The 17,357-nt window shown below is 43.4% G+C and overlaps 2 protein-coding genes across 7 annotated transcripts in view; one reads left to right on the forward strand and one right to left on the reverse strand.

Moving 5' to 3' along the window:
* LOC123946508 (protein adenylyltransferase SelO-like) overlaps positions 1-8,596 on the reverse strand; it is a 38,050-nt gene extending 29,454 nt beyond the window's left edge. The window contains exons 1-6 of the mRNA XM_046011870.1: positions 8,432-8,596; positions 7,846-8,173; positions 7,579-7,731; positions 6,956-7,531; positions 3,077-3,195; positions 2,314-2,442 (exon numbers count right to left, since the gene is read on the reverse strand). Of these exons, the coding sequence (XP_045867826.1) occupies positions 2,314-2,442; positions 3,077-3,195; positions 6,956-7,531; positions 7,579-7,731; positions 7,846-8,173; positions 8,432-8,596 (1,470 nt within the window). The remainder of the gene's footprint in view (positions 1-2,313; positions 2,443-3,076; positions 3,196-6,955; positions 7,532-7,578; positions 7,732-7,845; positions 8,174-8,431) is intronic.
* Positions 7,180-17,357, forward strand: part of PDSS1 (decaprenyl diphosphate synthase subunit 1) — a 54,724-nt gene continuing 44,546 nt past the window's right edge. For 4 of the 6 annotated variants that reach the window (XM_046011169.1, XM_046011172.1, XM_046011170.1 and 1 more), the window contains exon 1: positions 7,272-7,751. In XM_046011169.1, coding sequence (XP_045867125.1) covers positions 7,272-7,751 — 480 coding nt within the window. Of the gene's footprint in view, positions 7,752-17,357 lie in introns of all 6 variants that reach the window. The other 2 variants (XM_046011173.1, XM_046011174.1) reach the window with 1 other exon arrangement.

Consider the following 17,357-nt stretch of genomic DNA (forward strand, 5'->3'; position numbering starts at 1 on the left):
CTATACTTAATCCTATCACGACCCTGATGTTACCGGAATTGATTTCTTTATCCTCTCCCCTAGAGTATTAGCAATCAGAGCTAAGGGGACAGGTCTCATTCACCTTTATAGCTCTTGGCACATAAAAGGAGTTCTACAAACTGGTGTGGAATATTTGAACTATGTTTATAGTTCTAACAGAAAAACATGAATTTGAGAAATATCTACCCAGTATTTTAATTTTTCATCTTTACCAGGAAGAGATCACCATTAATTTTAGCTATCTCTAGCTACCTCTAAAAGCACAAATCTTGAGAGGTGCTCTCAGCATACTCTGGCAATTTCTTTTTTTTTTTTTTAAGATTTTATTTATTTATTTGACAAGCAGGGATCACAAGTAGGCAGAGAGGCAGGCAGAGAGAGAGGGGGAAGCAGGCTCCCTGCTGAGCTGAGAGCTCGATGTGGGGCTCGATCCCAGGACCCTGGTATCATGACCTGAGCTGAAGGCAGAGGCTTTAACCCACTGAGCCACCCAGGTGCCCTATTCTGGCAATTTCTAAAGTCAACAATACATTAGGTATATCCCACACCATGAAAAATAAATAAAAAGAATGGTGAATCCAGAGCTAGGAGTGTCAGGGGAAACAAGAAGGTAGTTCTGTATTAATAAAAATCAGTTACTGTTCAAAATGACAAATCTGGGGCACCTCTGCCTTCAGCTCAGGTCATGATCCCAGGGTCCTGGGATCGAGCCCCACATTGGGCTCTCTGCTCAGCAGGGAGCCTGCTTCTCCCCACCTCCCCATACCTCTAAATCTTTATAATTTCAAATCAGAGAGAAGCAAGAGATGAAATGTGAAATTGATTTTTAAAAATCTAATATACTATTATACCAAAAAAAACCAAACAAACAGCAACAACCTACAAAAAAATACAGCTTAACAAAACCCTGCAGGGCTTAAGGTCTGCATTTGTACTCTAACAGTACATGCGAGTACAAATGACTATCTAATGAATTTAACCTATATGGGGAATAGCTTTTTGAACTGTGGAATCCCTATGTTTGGGAGCTAGAAAAAACCATAAGGATCACCTAGTCCAGAAGTTTCAAAATTGAGAAATATAGTTCAGCAATTATTATCATTCCTTAATTATAGGAATTATTAATTAATTAATTATTTTATTTTATTTAATCAATAATTAATTGATTGATTAAATATTAATAACAATTAATAATTATTCCTTAAAAACAAAACTCTAGAGTCAAATATGTTTGGAAAATGGGATGTTAAATAAAATTAAACAGATGTCTTTGCCACACTCCTTCACACAACTCGTGGAATGGACCTGGCCAACCCTTGTATGTTATGGATCAAGACACTAAGGTTCAAGTTTACAATAGATTACCCCAATGTCTTTTTCAATTCTAATGGTCTATCTCACCTTGCTTCTTAGCTATAATGTTAGCTTAGCTTCCATGATACGTTTGCTTCTTAAGACATTGAGGAATGGAAGCAACAAAAATCTAAAATGAATTAACTGCCCCCAACAAACCAGAGCCTGATACTATCATTCTTATAATAGGTATCATGAAAGCACTTTTCACTTTTCATATTTCCGGACTTAATCCTTCCTCCAACCCTATTACATTTTGCTGCTTTTCCTAATATATATTCCAAAGGAAACAACCCCCCTGACAACCAGACTGTTAATCTTATCTGGTTCACAGGAAAGTCACAGCAAGTTCAACCATTGGTCCTGTGTTCCTTCTCTTTCTCTCTCTCTCTCTCTTTTATTTTTAATTTAGTCAGATACCACAACCTGAACTTGCTTCAGCATCTTCACTTCACTCCTAGACGGTGCTTTCCTAATTATTTCAGCATATGTAACACCTCCGGTTAATCCTGATTAAATTCTAGCCGTTTCTAGCAGTTCTAGAACTTTGTTCTGCAGCTATACTGGAAAAACGATAATCTCATTCTCATTTTAGGGCTTTTATATTGACTTGTTGTGCTACTTGACTTTGCCTACATCTCTTATCCGAAACTTCCCTGAATGAGTTCTCTAGTAATAATTCACAGAAATTTTACGTAAGCGCTACCCCAGTTTTCCCCATTTCATCAAAGAAAGTTGGGCATTAGCTTTCTCACAGCAAGCAATGACACCAGCTAGTTATAAATATCTTATGATGACACTTCTTCTAGGAACATCTTGTCATAGTCCCCACACACTAACATCAGAGGAATTAATGCACAATGACTTCATAAATAGGAAAGCATCACCACCAGCTGTTTATATATTAGATGAGGGAAGTCATCCTGATGCTACTCATACCTGATGCCCACCATATCTGTGAGCCAGTGGAATGGATCCAAATACTATCTTTTCACCACTCACGAGCTGGATAAAATCATCTGTTTCTGAGACACGTAAGTCAAGGTCCAAAATATCTTCTAGAACCTCCTGAGGCAGGAAAAAAACAAACAAACAAAAAAACAAACCAAAAAGACCTTACGAACTTAAGCAATCCTTTAATAATTTTGAGAAAAGACACTTGATAGAAGAAAGAAAAGAGAATGAAACTCTTCCAAAAGTACATTAATATTTTCTCATGAGGGATATGCCATACTTTATACGATTATTTGTGCTATATGGGAAAATCAGTTCTATTAGATAGTTTTTAAATTTTTATGTAATTCTTGTGATGCATAGTAAAAATACTTTTTTCATAGCATGCATTCTTTAACGGAACTAGAAAAAAGTAAATGTTCTATTTCTATGCCAAATCCAATTGTATCATGAGAAACAATTTATCATTTGTTATTAGAACCTGTTTCTACGAATTAAACTCATTTGCCCCCTTTTTTCAAAAAAATGTATCTTTGTAAGTCAATTTAAGATGAAATGGAATACTAGGTCTAGGAATCGTATCAGAAAGTGATTTCTAAGAATGACACTCTCCAAGTGTCTGAATTTTAAACACAAATATAATAATTTACCAATAGACTAACAATTCAACTCAAACAGTGGGACTATCTCTTTTAGACAGCAGCTATAATGAATTAAGTATTTTTGTTGTGAAAAAAGAAAGCCTAACCTTTGAAACTGCTACAAGACGTACTCTTGATTTGAAAGGAGTAGGGAAGGCAACTGAAAAAATACAGTTTTTCACTTTACGAACGTAGTTTTCTTTATCAGGATCAAGTGGGAACACAGCTGATTAAAAAAACAAAACAAAACAACTCTTCTTAAGAAGTGTTCTCATTTGTCCCATAGACAACCTTAATATTCCTTAGAACTATAGTTCTTCGAGAAAATCAATTTATACCGCTCTTCTTCCCACTTTATTATTCAAAGTCTATTTTGTCATTTTCAACCGTATCTATCCAGTATTCATATAACACAGTAAATGGAACCATCCAAGAAGATGGGAGATGGAAAAAGTTTAAAACAAGACACATACCCTGTCTTCGAGGATTTTCACTTGTGGGAGACCAACAGGATACACGATGTTTATAAATAAGAATGCATAAGTGAAGTGGAGGTGAGCTGGATTATACTTTTAGAATGATAGTACTAGCCAATTCAATGTAATCCAACCCCCAAATATTAGGCAATTAATCACATTCTTTCTGTCCTTCGGAAAATCGTAATTACTGAAAGAAACAGATACTTATAAAAAACTCCAACACCAGACAATAGATGTTTTACTAAATATAGAAAACATGTGCTAAAACACATGTACCTTATTTTAAAAGCTGTGCAAAAAAAGTTTTGAACATGCTTTAGATACTCGGATCGTATTTTCTTTTAAATACAATTTAAAAAATCTTAATTTGTTCTCCTAATCCAACCAATTAAAACAAAAAACAAACAGAAGAGGGCAGATGTATTACTAAAATCACAAAACAAGGGGACACAAAAACTTGCTTCTGGATAGAGATTATATTGTTAAGATGCCAGTGTAACCAAATTATTTAATAAACATATGGCAACCCAACCAACATCCTAGTAGGATTTTTTTTTTTGAAGAAACAGATCATTTTAGGAACACCTGGGTGGATCAGTTGGTTAAGCATCTGCCTTAGGCTCAGGTCATGGCTCCCTGCTCAGTGGGGAGCCTGCTTCTCCCTCTCCCTCTGCTGCATCTCCTGCTTATGCGTTCTCTCTCTCTCAAATAAATAAAATCTTTAAAAAAAAAAAAAAGCTTATCGGGGTGCCTGGGTGGCTCAGTGGGTTAAAGCCTCTGCCTTCAGCTCAGGTCATGATCCCAGGCTCCTGGAATGGAGCCCCATATCGGGCTCTCTGCTCAGCAGGGAGCCTGCCTCCCCCTCTCTCTCTGCGGGCCTCTCTGCCTACTTGTGATCTCTGTCAAATAAATCAATAAAATCTTTTAAAATAAAAAGCTGATCATCTTAAAGTGTAAATCTTGAAAAATAAAAACTAATTTTTTTAGAAATGGGGGTTTTCTTATCCTACATTATAAAAACACAGTTACTAAAAAGTTATCCCCAAAACAGATGCAAAGGGACTGAATAAAAAGAAAAGAAACAGCCCAAAGTAATGTTAAGAATTCTCTATATAATAAAAATGGTATTTTGCATCAGTACAGAAAGGCGGCATCAAGACAATTTATCCAACTGTTCAAATTAACTTCTATTTATCCCACCCAAGCCTAGGTGAACCAAATGTCACCTATAACAGAAATAAGAGTAATCTTCTAGCTTTCCCAGATGAGCCTAAAAACAGCCAAATGTGGACTAGACTTAACCTTTATATTTTCCCCTAAATATCTGGTTTGTGAGGCACATGATGGGGAACAAATGGGTAGTCAGTCAAAAAACAGCTGATTTCAGCATTCACCACAGAAAACCTGACAACATGATGAAAAGCAGACGTTCCAACGATGTATTTTCTTCTCTTTTTTTTTTTTAGGAGAGCCACCAGGTAGAAATAGACTAAATTATAATTTATGCATTTATTATGATGCCCTAACATTTTTTTAAAGATTTTTTATTTATTTATTTGACAGACAGAGATCACAAGCAGGCAGAGAGGCAGGTAGAGAGAGAGAGGAAGAAGCAGGCTCCCCGCTGAGCAGAGAACCTGATGCAGGGCTCCATCCCAGGACATCATGACCTGAGCCAAAGACGGAGGCCTTAACCCACTGAGCCACCCAGGCGCCCCATGATGCCCTGACATGTTAGTGGAGCACAGACAGTAGACGCTGTTCATTAATACCCACCATTTTGCACTGACTGACTCACATTTTGGCAAAGTCAATACACTTAGTCACTGGCTACGGGACAAAAAGAGGTCCCCACCCCTCATCCTTGTTACACTTCCAGCAAATAATCAGTTATAGACTACAAACCCTATCCAAGACAAAATTCCAAATGTATACTAAGTCTTTATCTTAACATCTCAGAGAAATCAGTCATTCCAAACTTAAATTCTTTAGCATTCAGTTTTGCCTTATGAAATCCACAAAAACTGCTAATCTTTCAGTGCAGCAATGTCTGAACCTCTTCTCTCAATAAATGCTCTTACCACGGTTACCTTGACAATCATTGATCATTTATCTCATAACAGCAGGATGAGTCATTTTCAGGCAGTGCTATGAATCAAGACATGATATACATTTATACACAGTATTATGTCGGTAATCTCTCTTTGGCTATTAAGCCTGGTCCTACCATAGATCATGTTTTGGACAGTATCATCACTATGGAAAGAAGATGTCTTCTTCAAGTCAACTCTCCAACATCGAAATAACAACTTTGAAAAATGCTTTCAATTACACACCTACTCCCTGTTTGTCAGTCAATTACCGGTTGTTTCGTTCACACAAGTAGAGTCAAAAAGACCCAGGTTGTTCCTAGCCTGTGCGTAAGAGGACTCTGTTCTTTCGAGGTTCCTCCAACAGTTCAATGGTTTTAACTTCCTAGACACAGGCTTGGCCTCTCTGGGTCAAAAGAACTATTGGTAGGTTATGGCTCATCAAAAGTTTAGCTACACTGTAACATTAGAAGCCTTCACAACGTCATCCGCTTTCCCTACTTAGCTTTGCCATGCTTCATCTCTTTAAGAGCCAGGTATTTTGTTTTAATAGGGAAAACGAACTCTAAATGAAAACGGCCTGGCAGGTAGCGCTGTATCTGCCAACTGTGAGCTTGAGAAGACATGTAAATCCTCCTATCTGTGTCCCTATCTGTGAAAAGGGCAAATGGTAATAATCTAAGTTGTAGGATTGTTGTAAATACAAGTCTTAATTGCTACACTTTACCATGGCATAGTCTACCTGCGGAGTTCTTTCTTAATAATACAAGCCTGTATCAGGTCATAGATGTGTACTAACAACCTTTATTTGTAAAGCACCTGGCATTTTTTTCTTTTAACATCATATTCTTCAAGATTGGGGGCAAAACCATATGATTGGCTTATTTTAATAAACTTTATTCTATGCTTTTATTCAATAAAAAACAACACTCTGAAGAGAAATGTAAAAATGATGTCCTCAGCTGTACTATGGGTACTTTCATTTTCTAAATGCAAAAAGCAGGGTTCAAAACAAGACAAAAATTTTAGAGAATTGTAGTTGCCTATTTGCCGGTCTATTTCCCCATAACGTTGAACTTCCTTGAGGACAGATGAAGTTTCTTTCATCTCTGTACCCCTATCGCCTGCACTTTCTCTCCCCGCCTCTGTGCGCACGTTGAATCACTAATTACACCACGGATTTCTGTTGTAAGTCCGCTTTCTCATTACCATGAGAGGAGTAGATATGGCTATAGGACCAAGGAGAGGTCTTTCTAACACACATCAGGTACTAATCCTGTCCATATGCCAGGATCCCCTAGGCTGGCAAATAGTTTCACATTACTAAATACTAAACAATTTCACGCAGCTAGGTACACCCACGAGTGGGACTCCTACCCTGATAGGAGCAAGACTGCCAATCTATGCCACGATATACCTATAAGGTTTTCAGAGGACAGAGTCCAAAAGTCGAGAGACAAGGCTAATTTAGCTTCCGTCTCACAATAGTCCAGCCGGCGGTTCGACACGTTACTGGAAAGATGCAAAAGGCGGGCACTTCCTTCGAGGCCAGGTAGCAAAGAGCAGCGGACGACCGCGTGCCAGGTCACGCCCAAGAGAAACAGCGGCGGACCCGGGAGCCCCCAGACCCGGAGCCCGATTCTCTGAGTCATCTCGCTGCCTAAACACGCGGAACAGAAGAGCTGGCGACTGCCGGGCTGGGCGCCGTGGCAGTTCTCGTCACCCGAAGCTCCATGTTTACGGTGACCGCTGGAGCTCCTGGCTCCCCGCAGCGGCAGGCAGGGGTTCGGGAGACACGGCTCGCCCAGACAGAGGGTCCCGCGGGGCCGCTCCGGGTCCCGGAGCCGGCAGGGGCGGGGGTGCCGCCCGCGCGAGCCCGGCTCAGGAGAGGGCGGGGCGCCCGAGGTTCCGCGTGGCCGTCCCGGGAGCGCGCCGCCGGCGCCGGCCCGGGGAGTGGCGAGCAGGCGCGGCCGGGGAGGGGCCGAAGCTCTTCCTGTGCCAAGTTTCCGGCTCCGGGTCCCGGGAGGCGGACCGCCGGGCCACAGGCGGAGCCAGCGCTCCGCCGCGGCTTTCGGACTCGGACCATGGCCTCATGCCGGTGGCCCTGGCGCCGCTGCTGCTCCTGGAGGTCGGCGGCCCGGAGCCCCGGCCCCGGCTCCCCCGGCCGCGCCGGGCCGCCCGGGCCACCCTCGACTGCAGACACCAGCACTCAGGTGAGGCCCCGAGTCACGGGCGGCGACAGGGCGCAGAGGTCACGGCGCCAATGACAGCGGCGCGGCGGAATGAATGGGAGCTAGCGGCACGTGCGTCGGGGCTGGGGGCCGCGCGGCTGCGCTGCTGGGGGACCCCGGGCTGGCTGGGCGCCGGGACCAGAGCCCCGCGGGGGGACGTGGAGCGGGGGCGCCGGGGGTCCGCCAGGAGCTGGGGCGCCCCGCACGAGCCTGCAGAGCACCGTCCTGGGGGGCCCAGGCGCCTCGGGGCTTGGGGAGGGAGCGGTGGGGAGCCAGGCCTCGGGGGAAGTGCCCGGGGTGGGGGGCAGGCTAGTTGTCTCCTGGGATGGGGAGCCGGGGACGTCTGGAGACCCGACTGCAGCTGTGGCCTTTCGGATTTCAGCCAGGGCTTCAGGAGGAAGGTGCTAGGATTTTAGAGCAGAAGGTGCTCCGACGGCTCAGAGATCCAAGCGGGTTGGAGTAGGCGGTTTGTGGAGAGTGTAGGGCTGATGCTCTGGGCAGCGGGTTTCTGTCGCACCGTAGTTGCTTCCCCGGGAGACCCTACCTGGACGGGGCGGAAGGGCATTGGAAGGAGAAACGGCCTGAGGATGTCACAAGTAGAGAAGCCTTGAGCTTTGATTTAATGTGACTTCTTGAGTAGAGTCAGAAATCCCAGCACTAACCATGGCTCCTTGACTCTCTCCTCTGCGGCTCTTGGGCCCGAGCTCATTTTTCTTCGTTTCCGCCCAGTTTACGCTCTGTTGAGTGGCCTGTTCTGTGGCCCCATGAGTTAGTCTTTCCTGCGCTTTGTAGTGGTTGACTCTCAACGTGCGGTAGGGTAGGCGCATTCCGTTTAGAGTAATTGAGCAAAATCTGTAGAGGCTGGAGACTTCTCCAGTCACGCGGTAATTACGATGTGTCCCCTTTGCATCCACAAGGCTCGTTTTTTTAAAAAGTTTATTGAATTTAGGGCTTTGGGACGTTTCATATTCCCACGTATTCCCCAAATACCGAATACATATCACAACTTATCCAGAACGGGCACTTGGAGAGAGAATAGGGCTTTGCTGGGATCCTTTTCAGTACTGTGCTAACCAGACTTCAAATGTTTCTAGCATCACAGACGAAGGCATTATCTGGGGAGATATTTGCACCCTCCATCTAATACCACTGGATACTTCTTTGACTCTTTTTAAAAAAAAAATTTTTTTTTAATTTAAATTCCACTATAGGAACACCTGGGTGCCTCAGTCAATTAAGCATCTGCCTTCTGCTCAGGTGGGTCCTGGGGTCCAGCCCCTCATCAGGCTTCCTGCTCAGCAGGGATATTAGATATGAGTTAGCCTTCTGGAGTCTGCCTCAGGCACGTGTCCTGGGTTAGTTCAAGTCTCTTAGGACCTCATAGTCCTTGGGGACAAAGAGCAACAATAATAAAAGCCACATCTGCCCTCAGACACAGCTCTGCTTCCTGATACATGTACATTCTCCCAGCCTCACCGTTGGGAGCGTTAACAGTCCTGTCATAGGACAAAAACCAGTGTGTGTCTGTTACTGCCACCTCACTGGTCAGTATGTTTTTGATTCTTATGCAGCAATGTTGTTGTTTTTTTTTTTTTTTTCAAGTAAATTCATGGGAGGCCAGGTTGGCTTTCAGGAGAGAGTGCATGATGGGAAGGAAGGGACAGTATTGGAACAGTAGCAGTACAGTAGTACACCCGTTGTCCACTGCTCCTCTGAGTGCCCCTAGCCTTATTTTAGAAAACACCGCACCCTCTTAAAGCAGAAAATAACAGAGTAGATATTGAATACTTTAGCTACTGCAGATCTGTAGCCACTGTATTCAATGTACACAGCATGCTGGGCTCTGAGCTAAGAGCTTTACACATCTCAGTTAATCGCAGCTTCCCTCCCAGCTTCCCTCCTGGAATGGGTATTAACCAGAAAGATGTCACAAGGTAACACGGCCAGGAAATGTTGGAATGGAAACAAGATCCATCTTCCAAAGACCATGCTTTTAGCAACTGTTAAACTACCTAGTGGTTAAGAACGCTCTGTATTAACTGCGTGATTTTGTTTTAATTTAAATTCTATTTAGTTCACATATACTGTATTATTAGTTGCAGGGGTAGAATTTAGTGATTCATCCGTTGCATGTAACACCCAGTGCTCATTCCATCAAGTGCCTCCGTAATGCCCTTCACCCAGTTACCCCATCCCTCCAGCAATCCTCAGTTTGGTTTCCTGTAGTTGAGAGTCTCTTATGGTTTGCCTCTCTGTTTTTATCTTCTTTTATTTTTCTTTCCCTTTCCCTATGTTCATCTGTTTTGTTTTTTAAATTCCACATATGAGTGAAATCATACAGTATTTGTCTTTCTCGGACTGACTTATTTCACTTAATACATTCTAGTTCATCCACATTGATGCAAATGGCAAGATTTCATTTTTGATGGCTGAGTAATATTCGTGTGTGTGTGTATTCTATTTAAGTGTCTGTCTATCAGTGACATCTGGGTGCATCTTATTTATTTATTTGTTTATTTTATTAACATATAATGTATTAATTTGCTTCAGGGGTACAGGTCTGTGAATCATTAGCCTTACACACTTCACAGCACCCACCATAGCACATACCCTCCCCAATGTCCATAATCCAGCCACCCTATCCCTCCCCCCATGACCCCCAGCAGCCCTCAGTTTATTTCCTGAGATTAAGAGTCTCTTATGATTTGTCTCCCTCCCTGGTCCCATCTCATTTCATTTTTTCCCTCCCTTTCCTCCACAGACTTCCCACCCTCCCTCTCAAATTCTTCATATCAGAAAAGTCATGATAATTGTCTTTCTCTGATTGACTTATTTCGCTTAGGATAATACCCTCTAGTTCCATCCACATCATTGCAGATGGCAAGATTCAGATTTTTTTTTAATGGCTGCATAGTATTCCACTGTATATATATACACACACCACATCTTCTTTTTTAATTTTTTTTTAAGATTTTATTTATTTATTTGACAGACAGAGATCACAAGCAGGCAGAGAGGCAGGCAGAGAGAGAGAGAGGGGGGACGCAGGCTCCCCGCTGGGCAGAGTCCGATGTGGGGCTCGATCCCAGGACCCTGGGATCATGACCTTAGCCGAAGGCAGAGGCTTTAACCCACTGAGCCACCCAGGTGCCCCTATACCACATCTTCTTTATCCATTCATCTGTTGAGGGACATCTGGGCTCTTTCCATACTTTGGCTATTGTAGGCATTGCTACTATAAACATTCGGGTGCACCTGCCCCTTTGGATCACTACATTTGTATCTTTAGGGTAAATTCCCAGTAGTGTGATTGCTGGGTTGTAGGGTAGCTCTATTTTCAACTTTCTGAGGAACTTCCATACTGTTTTCCAGAGTGGCTGTACCAGCTGCATTCCCACCAGCAGGGAGGAGGGTTCCCCTTTCTCTGCATCCTCGCCAACACCTGTCGTTTCATGACTTGTTAATTTTAGCCATTCTGACAGGTGTGAGGTGGTATCTCACTGTGGTTTTCATTTGTATTTCCCTGGACATCTGGGGACATCTTTGCCCATTCACCTGTCAATGGACATCTGGGCTCTTTCCATATTTGGCAACTGTGGACATTGCTGCTATAAACGTTGGAGTGCATGTGCCCCTTCAAATCACTATTTTTATTTATTTGACAGACAGAGATCACAAGTAGGCAGAGAGGTAGGCGGGGGGGGGGGGGCAGGCTCCCTGCTGAGCAGTGAGCCCGATGTGGGGCTCGATCCCAGCACTCTGAGATCATGACCTGACCTGAAGGCAGAGGCTTAACCCACTGAGCCACCCAGGCGCCCCAGATCACTATTTTTGTATCCTCTGGATAAATGCCCAGTAGTGCAGTTGCTGGGTAGAACTACCCTAGCTGTGTAATTTTAACTCTTCACCCCAAGTTAGAGGTTAGGTCTCAAACTAAGTATTACAATGAATTACTGAATTCATATGAACTAATGAAGGAAGCTGAAAGAAGCCCATTAAATGGTAAAATCAAAAGAGAGGATTAAAACTTGGCTTTCTTGGGACATCATAAATGTTCTTATTGGTTTACTGAATATATAATGCTCTGGTGGAAAGCCCAGAACCCAGCCGGTCTTCCCTGGCCACTGCCTGCCTGGCAAAGTCAATCTTTACTGTCACTTTAATATGTCTAAGGCAATATGTGTTCACTAGAGAAAAATCAGAAAATAGAAGCCAAAATCGGAATAAAAAAACTCCCACAAGCCTATTTATTCAAAATTCACTATTTTAATACCCTAGTTTATATGCTTTTAAACCCTATTCTCTGTGTATCTTATTTATGCATGCGTGTATGTATAAATTTTTAGTGGGATCACAGAATATGTACGGTTTTGTACATGCTTTTTTATATTTATTTACTTAGAGCACCACGCCAGCCTGGGCAAGGGGAGGGATAGAGGGAGAGGGAGAGAAAGAACCAAAAGTAGACTGAAAAAAAAAAAGTAGACTCCGAGCTGAGCACAGAGCCCAATGCAGGGCTTTATCCCACTACACAGAGATCATGACCTTGAGGAGGTTTTGGAAAATAAGTGAAGTTCGGTGGGGTGCCAGTGACCAAGAAAGAATTCTTGGTGCCAAATGGTGGCTTATTAAAGCACCGGACGGACCCGTGGGCAGAAAGAGCTGCTGTTCTAGGAGAGCCACTGAGAGCAGTGGCTGTTTATATACTATGGGGTTGGGGGAGGTAAGGAGAAAGGGAGGGTTTGAAAGAACTTTCATGGGGTGCCTGGGTGGCTCAGTGGGTTAAAGCCTCTGTCTTTGGCTCAGGTCATGATCCCAGAGTCCTGGGATGGAGCCCCGCAAGGGGCTCTCTGCTCTGCAGGGAGCCTGCTTCCTCCTCTCTCTCTGCCTGCCTCTCTGCCTAGTTGTGATTTCTCTCTGTCAAATAAACAAAATAAAAAAAAAAAGAAAGAAAGAAAGAAAGAAAGAACTTTCATATGCTAAAGAGGACCTGCAGGATTTCTGAGGCCTTGCCATTGTCAAGTTAAGGTTTTTCCTTTTAGTAAGGCATTAGCAGTAATGGAAGCTTCCTCTAAGAAGGTCACTCTCCTGCTGTCACAGTCCCTATCAATGAACTTTAGGTTTAGAAGAAATTTAACTTTATTTACACTTCCCTGTGCCTCAACCTCCCTCAATTTTAGGGAAGGGAGGATGATGTTAGGGCCTCAGGAACAGTTATGGGTCTTTGGAAGTTAGTCCATCGGTAAGAAAGCCTCTTCCTTGTAAATCACTAGGACGTTTGTAAACTGAGGGAGACTGAGGTCTTGCAGGCTTGTGATCTCTACAAGTTAACCATGTGTTTTTCCTACGGGCAGCCGGGAGCGCCTGGGGAATGTCACATACACCCCATGGCAGGGGTGTCAGCTTCTGCTTTGTCCTCAGCTTGCCTTCTGTTGGCTCATCATTTCCCCCCTGGACAGTTTTAACCCTTAAATCTTTAAGGCTGTTGAAGGTCTCGTCTTCTGTAACTTCTACCTGTTGAATAGGGGCGTAGAGCTGTCCCTACCTATGGGTCAGTATTGGAGAGTTGGGGAATGTGTAGGGGGTTACGAAAGAAGGAGGCAGCTGAATCCAGCACGGACAGTGCAGACGCGTCTCTGTGCGTGGTCAGGATCATCTGTCCACGTGAAGTCATTGTAGCCACGGAGTCTGGGCATAAAGTAGGGAAACACTGCAGAAGGCAACACATTAAGAGTAGTAAGGCTGTGAGAATGAGAAGTCCAACAAAGAGATCTGTAACCATTGACCATAATCCTCCTTTAAACCAGGAACTTAACTTCACTGAGAGAAAAAGAAGGATTTTGTAGAGCCCCAACTGGGGTGTTCTATCTTTTATGAGTCCTGTGACATTGTCGTGATAGTCTGGGATGTACATGCAACATTCTGCTTTGATAACTGCACGTGTCACCCTGTGCTGCTGCTGGGACATCTAAGGCCATTTTATTTTGTAGGACCGCCTCGAGCATCTGTGTGACTTTCATATTAAGTGAGGAGATGCTATTTAGTGAATCACTGAGTGCCTTCATGGTGCATATATTAAGGGCATCTACATGCCAAATGACATCCTCTAGCCCTACAGATGGAGCAAAAATGGGCTAAGTGAGCAAACCATTTAAAAACAGATCGTGTCCATCTTTGCTTTAAATTGGGGAGATTAGCTGGAATAGTGCTGGTTCTAGTAATGTGTCCATGAATCCAGGCAAAAATGAGATGCGGTGACGTGTGCATCCCGGTGGATTCGGTTAGTTCCACATATCCAGTGGCTGGCCATCGGATGCCCGGTCGCCTTACCCCATCTGTAGCGAACCAGTCAGTAGCCCGGAGTACTGTTACTTGGGAACGTGTTTAAACCAACTGTCACTTGTGTTTTCAGTAGGGGCATCTTACATCTGGTCGACTAGAATAAGCAAGATCCATAAGCACCAAACAGTTTGGCTCTGTAGAGAAGCACAACGGTCAGGTCCAGCGGAAGGGTGACTAGATTTAAAGTTTGACTGGTTTTAACTGTTACTTTAGGCATATCTGTAAGCATAGCCTGGTATTTAGTAAATCAGCCTCCTGTCATATGTTGGTGGCCTTTGGTCTCTAAGACACTCTGGACCTGCTGTGAAGTAATTATAGTCAGGGACTGTCCCATAGTGAGCTTTGAGGCTCCTTTTACCAGAAGGGCGGTTCTCTGCTTAGCTGAAGACTTTCTTTGCAACTGTACCTCAGTAGAGTGGCTTCTGGGATAAATAGGACTAAGGAATAATACCATCAGGAAGACCTCTTTGTGGTAAAGTGTTAATATTCCTATTACAAAGGGTCACTGGCAAGCGGGAGAAAACTTGTATCCGGAGATAAGGGCGTCCCCAAGTGCATCATCCAATCCAGTCATAAAAGAAGTGGGGCCATCCATTACCTCCACAAGTCCGGAGTTAACCCTGCGGGGTGGGGAATGCTCTGGCTTTTAGGGAACGATTTCATCATCTCAGCCACACAGAATTGGCCAAGATGCTAGCTGAGTTATACAGTTGTTGGGGAATTAATCCCATTTCCAGCTGTTTAATCATGTGCCATGGAGCGTTGTTTGATTTTTTTTTCAATGTGTTCACTTTTTTTTTCTTTTATTTATTTTTTTAAATTTTATTTATTTGATAGAGAGAGACAGCGAGAGAGGGAACACCGGCAGGGGGAGTGGGAGAGGGAGAAACAAGCTTCCTGGTGAGGAGAGACCCCGATTTGGGGCTCGATCCCAAAGACCCTGGGACCATGACCTGAGCTGAAGGCGGACACTTAACGACTGAGCCACTCAGGCGCCCCCCCCCTTTTTAATTTTATTTTTTCAGTGTTCCAAGGTTCATTGTTTATGCACCACACCCAGTGCCCCATGCAATACTTGCCCTCCTTAATACCCACCACTCATCCCCTCACCCCCTTCCCTTCCACAACCCTCAGTTTGTTTCTCAGAGTCCACAGTCTCTCATGGTTCATCTCCTCCTCCAGTTTCCCTCAGCTCCCTTCTCTCCATCTCCCCATGTCCTCCGTGTTATTCCTTATGCTCCACAATTAAGTGAAACCATATGATAATTGACTCTCTCTGCTTGACTTACTTCACTCAGCATAATCTCCTCCAGTCCCGTCCATGTTGCTACAAAAGTTGGGTATTCATCCTTTCTGATGGAGGCATAATACTCCATTGTGTATATGAACCACATCTTCTTTATCCATTCATCCATTGAAGGGCATCTTGGTTCTTTCCACAGTTTGTCGACTGTGGCCATTGCTGCTATGAACACTGGGGTACAGATGGCCCTTCTTTTCACTACATCTGTTTCTTTGGGGTAAATTCCCAGTAGTGCAATTGCAGGGTCATAGGGAAGCTCTATTTTTAATTTCTTAAGGAATTTCTATACTGTTCTCCAAAGTGGCTGCACCAACTTGCATTCCCACCAACAGTGTAAAAGGGTTCCCCTTTCTCCACATCCTCTCCAACACTTGTTGTTTACTGTCTTGTTGATTTTGGCCATTCTAACTGGTATAAGGTGGTATCTCAATGTGGTTTTGATTTGAATCTCCCTGATGGCTAATGAAGATGAACATTTTTTCATGTCTGTTAGCCACTTGTACGTCTTCTTTGGAGAAGTGTCTGTTCGCGTCTTCTGCCCATTTTCTGACACGATTATCTGTTTTGGGGGTGTTGAGTTTGAGGGGTCTTTATAGATCTTGGATACCAGTCCTTTGTCTGTAGTGTCATTTGTGAATATCTTCTCCCATTCCGTGGGTTGTCTCTGTTTTGTTGACTGTTTCCTTGGCTGTGCAGAAGCTTTTTATCTTGATGAAGTCCCAAAAGTTCATTTTTGCTTTTGTTTCCTTTGCCTTTGGAGACAAGTCTTGAAAGAAGTTGCTGTGGCTGATGTCGAAGAGTTTACTGCCTATGTTCTTCTCTAGGATTTTGATAGATTCCTGCCTCAAGTTGGTGTACATAGCTGTCTGATTTTCCCAGTACCATTTATTGAAGAGACTGTCTTTTTCCACGGGATATTTTTTCCTGTTTTGTCGAAGATTATTTGACCATACTGCTGCAGTTTCATATCTGGACTCTCTACTCCGTTCCGTTGGTCTATGTCTCTTTTTGTGCCAGTACCATGCTCTTTTGATGATTACAGCTTTGTAGTAAAGCTTGAAATCAGGCAATGTGATGCTCCCAGCTTTTTTTTTTTTTTTTTTTCAACATTTCCCTAGCAACTTGGGGTCTTTCCTGGTTCCATACAAATTTTAGGATTGTTCCAGCACTTTGAAAAATGCCAGTGGAATTTTGATCAGGATGGCATTGAAAGTATAGATTGCTCTGGGCAGAATAAACAGTGTTTATTCTTCCAATCCATGAGCATGGAATGCTTTTCCATCTTTTTATGTCTTCTTCAATTTATTTCTTTTTTCTTTTTTTTTTTTTTAAAGATTTTATTTATTTATTTGGCAGAGATCTCAAGTAGGCAGAGAGGCAGGCAGAGAGAGAGGAGGAAGCAGGCTCCCTGCTGAGCAGAGAGCCCCATGCGGGGCTCGATCCCAGGACCCTGGGATCATGACCTGAGCCGAAGGCAGAGGCTTTAGCCCACTGAGCCACCCAGGCGCCCCCTTCAATTTATTTCTTGAGTGTTCTGTAGTTGCTTGAGTACAGATCCTTTACCTCTGGTTAGGTTTATTTCAAGGTATCTTATGGTTCTTGGTGCTAAAGTAAATGGAATCGATTCTCTAATTTCCTTTCTATGTTTTCAGTGTTAGTGTATAAGAAAGCGGCTGATTTCTGTGAATTGATTTTGTATCCTGCCACATTACTGAATTGCTGTATGAGTTCTAGTAGTTTTGGGGGTGGAGTCTTTTGGGTTTTCCATATAAAGTATCAAGTCATCTGCAAAGAGAGAGTTTGACTTCTTTGTTGCCAATTTGCATACCTTTTATTTCTTTTTGCTGCCTGATTGCTGTTGCTAGGACTACTAGTACTATTTGAACAACAGTGGCGAGAGTGGACATCCTCGTCGTGTTCCTGGACATCCTCATCCTGGACAT

This window comes from Meles meles, chromosome 7 (assembly GCF_922984935.1).
Source record: "Meles meles chromosome 7, mMelMel3.1 paternal haplotype, whole genome shotgun sequence".
Taxonomy (NCBI): domain Eukaryota; kingdom Metazoa; phylum Chordata; class Mammalia; order Carnivora; family Mustelidae; genus Meles; species Meles meles.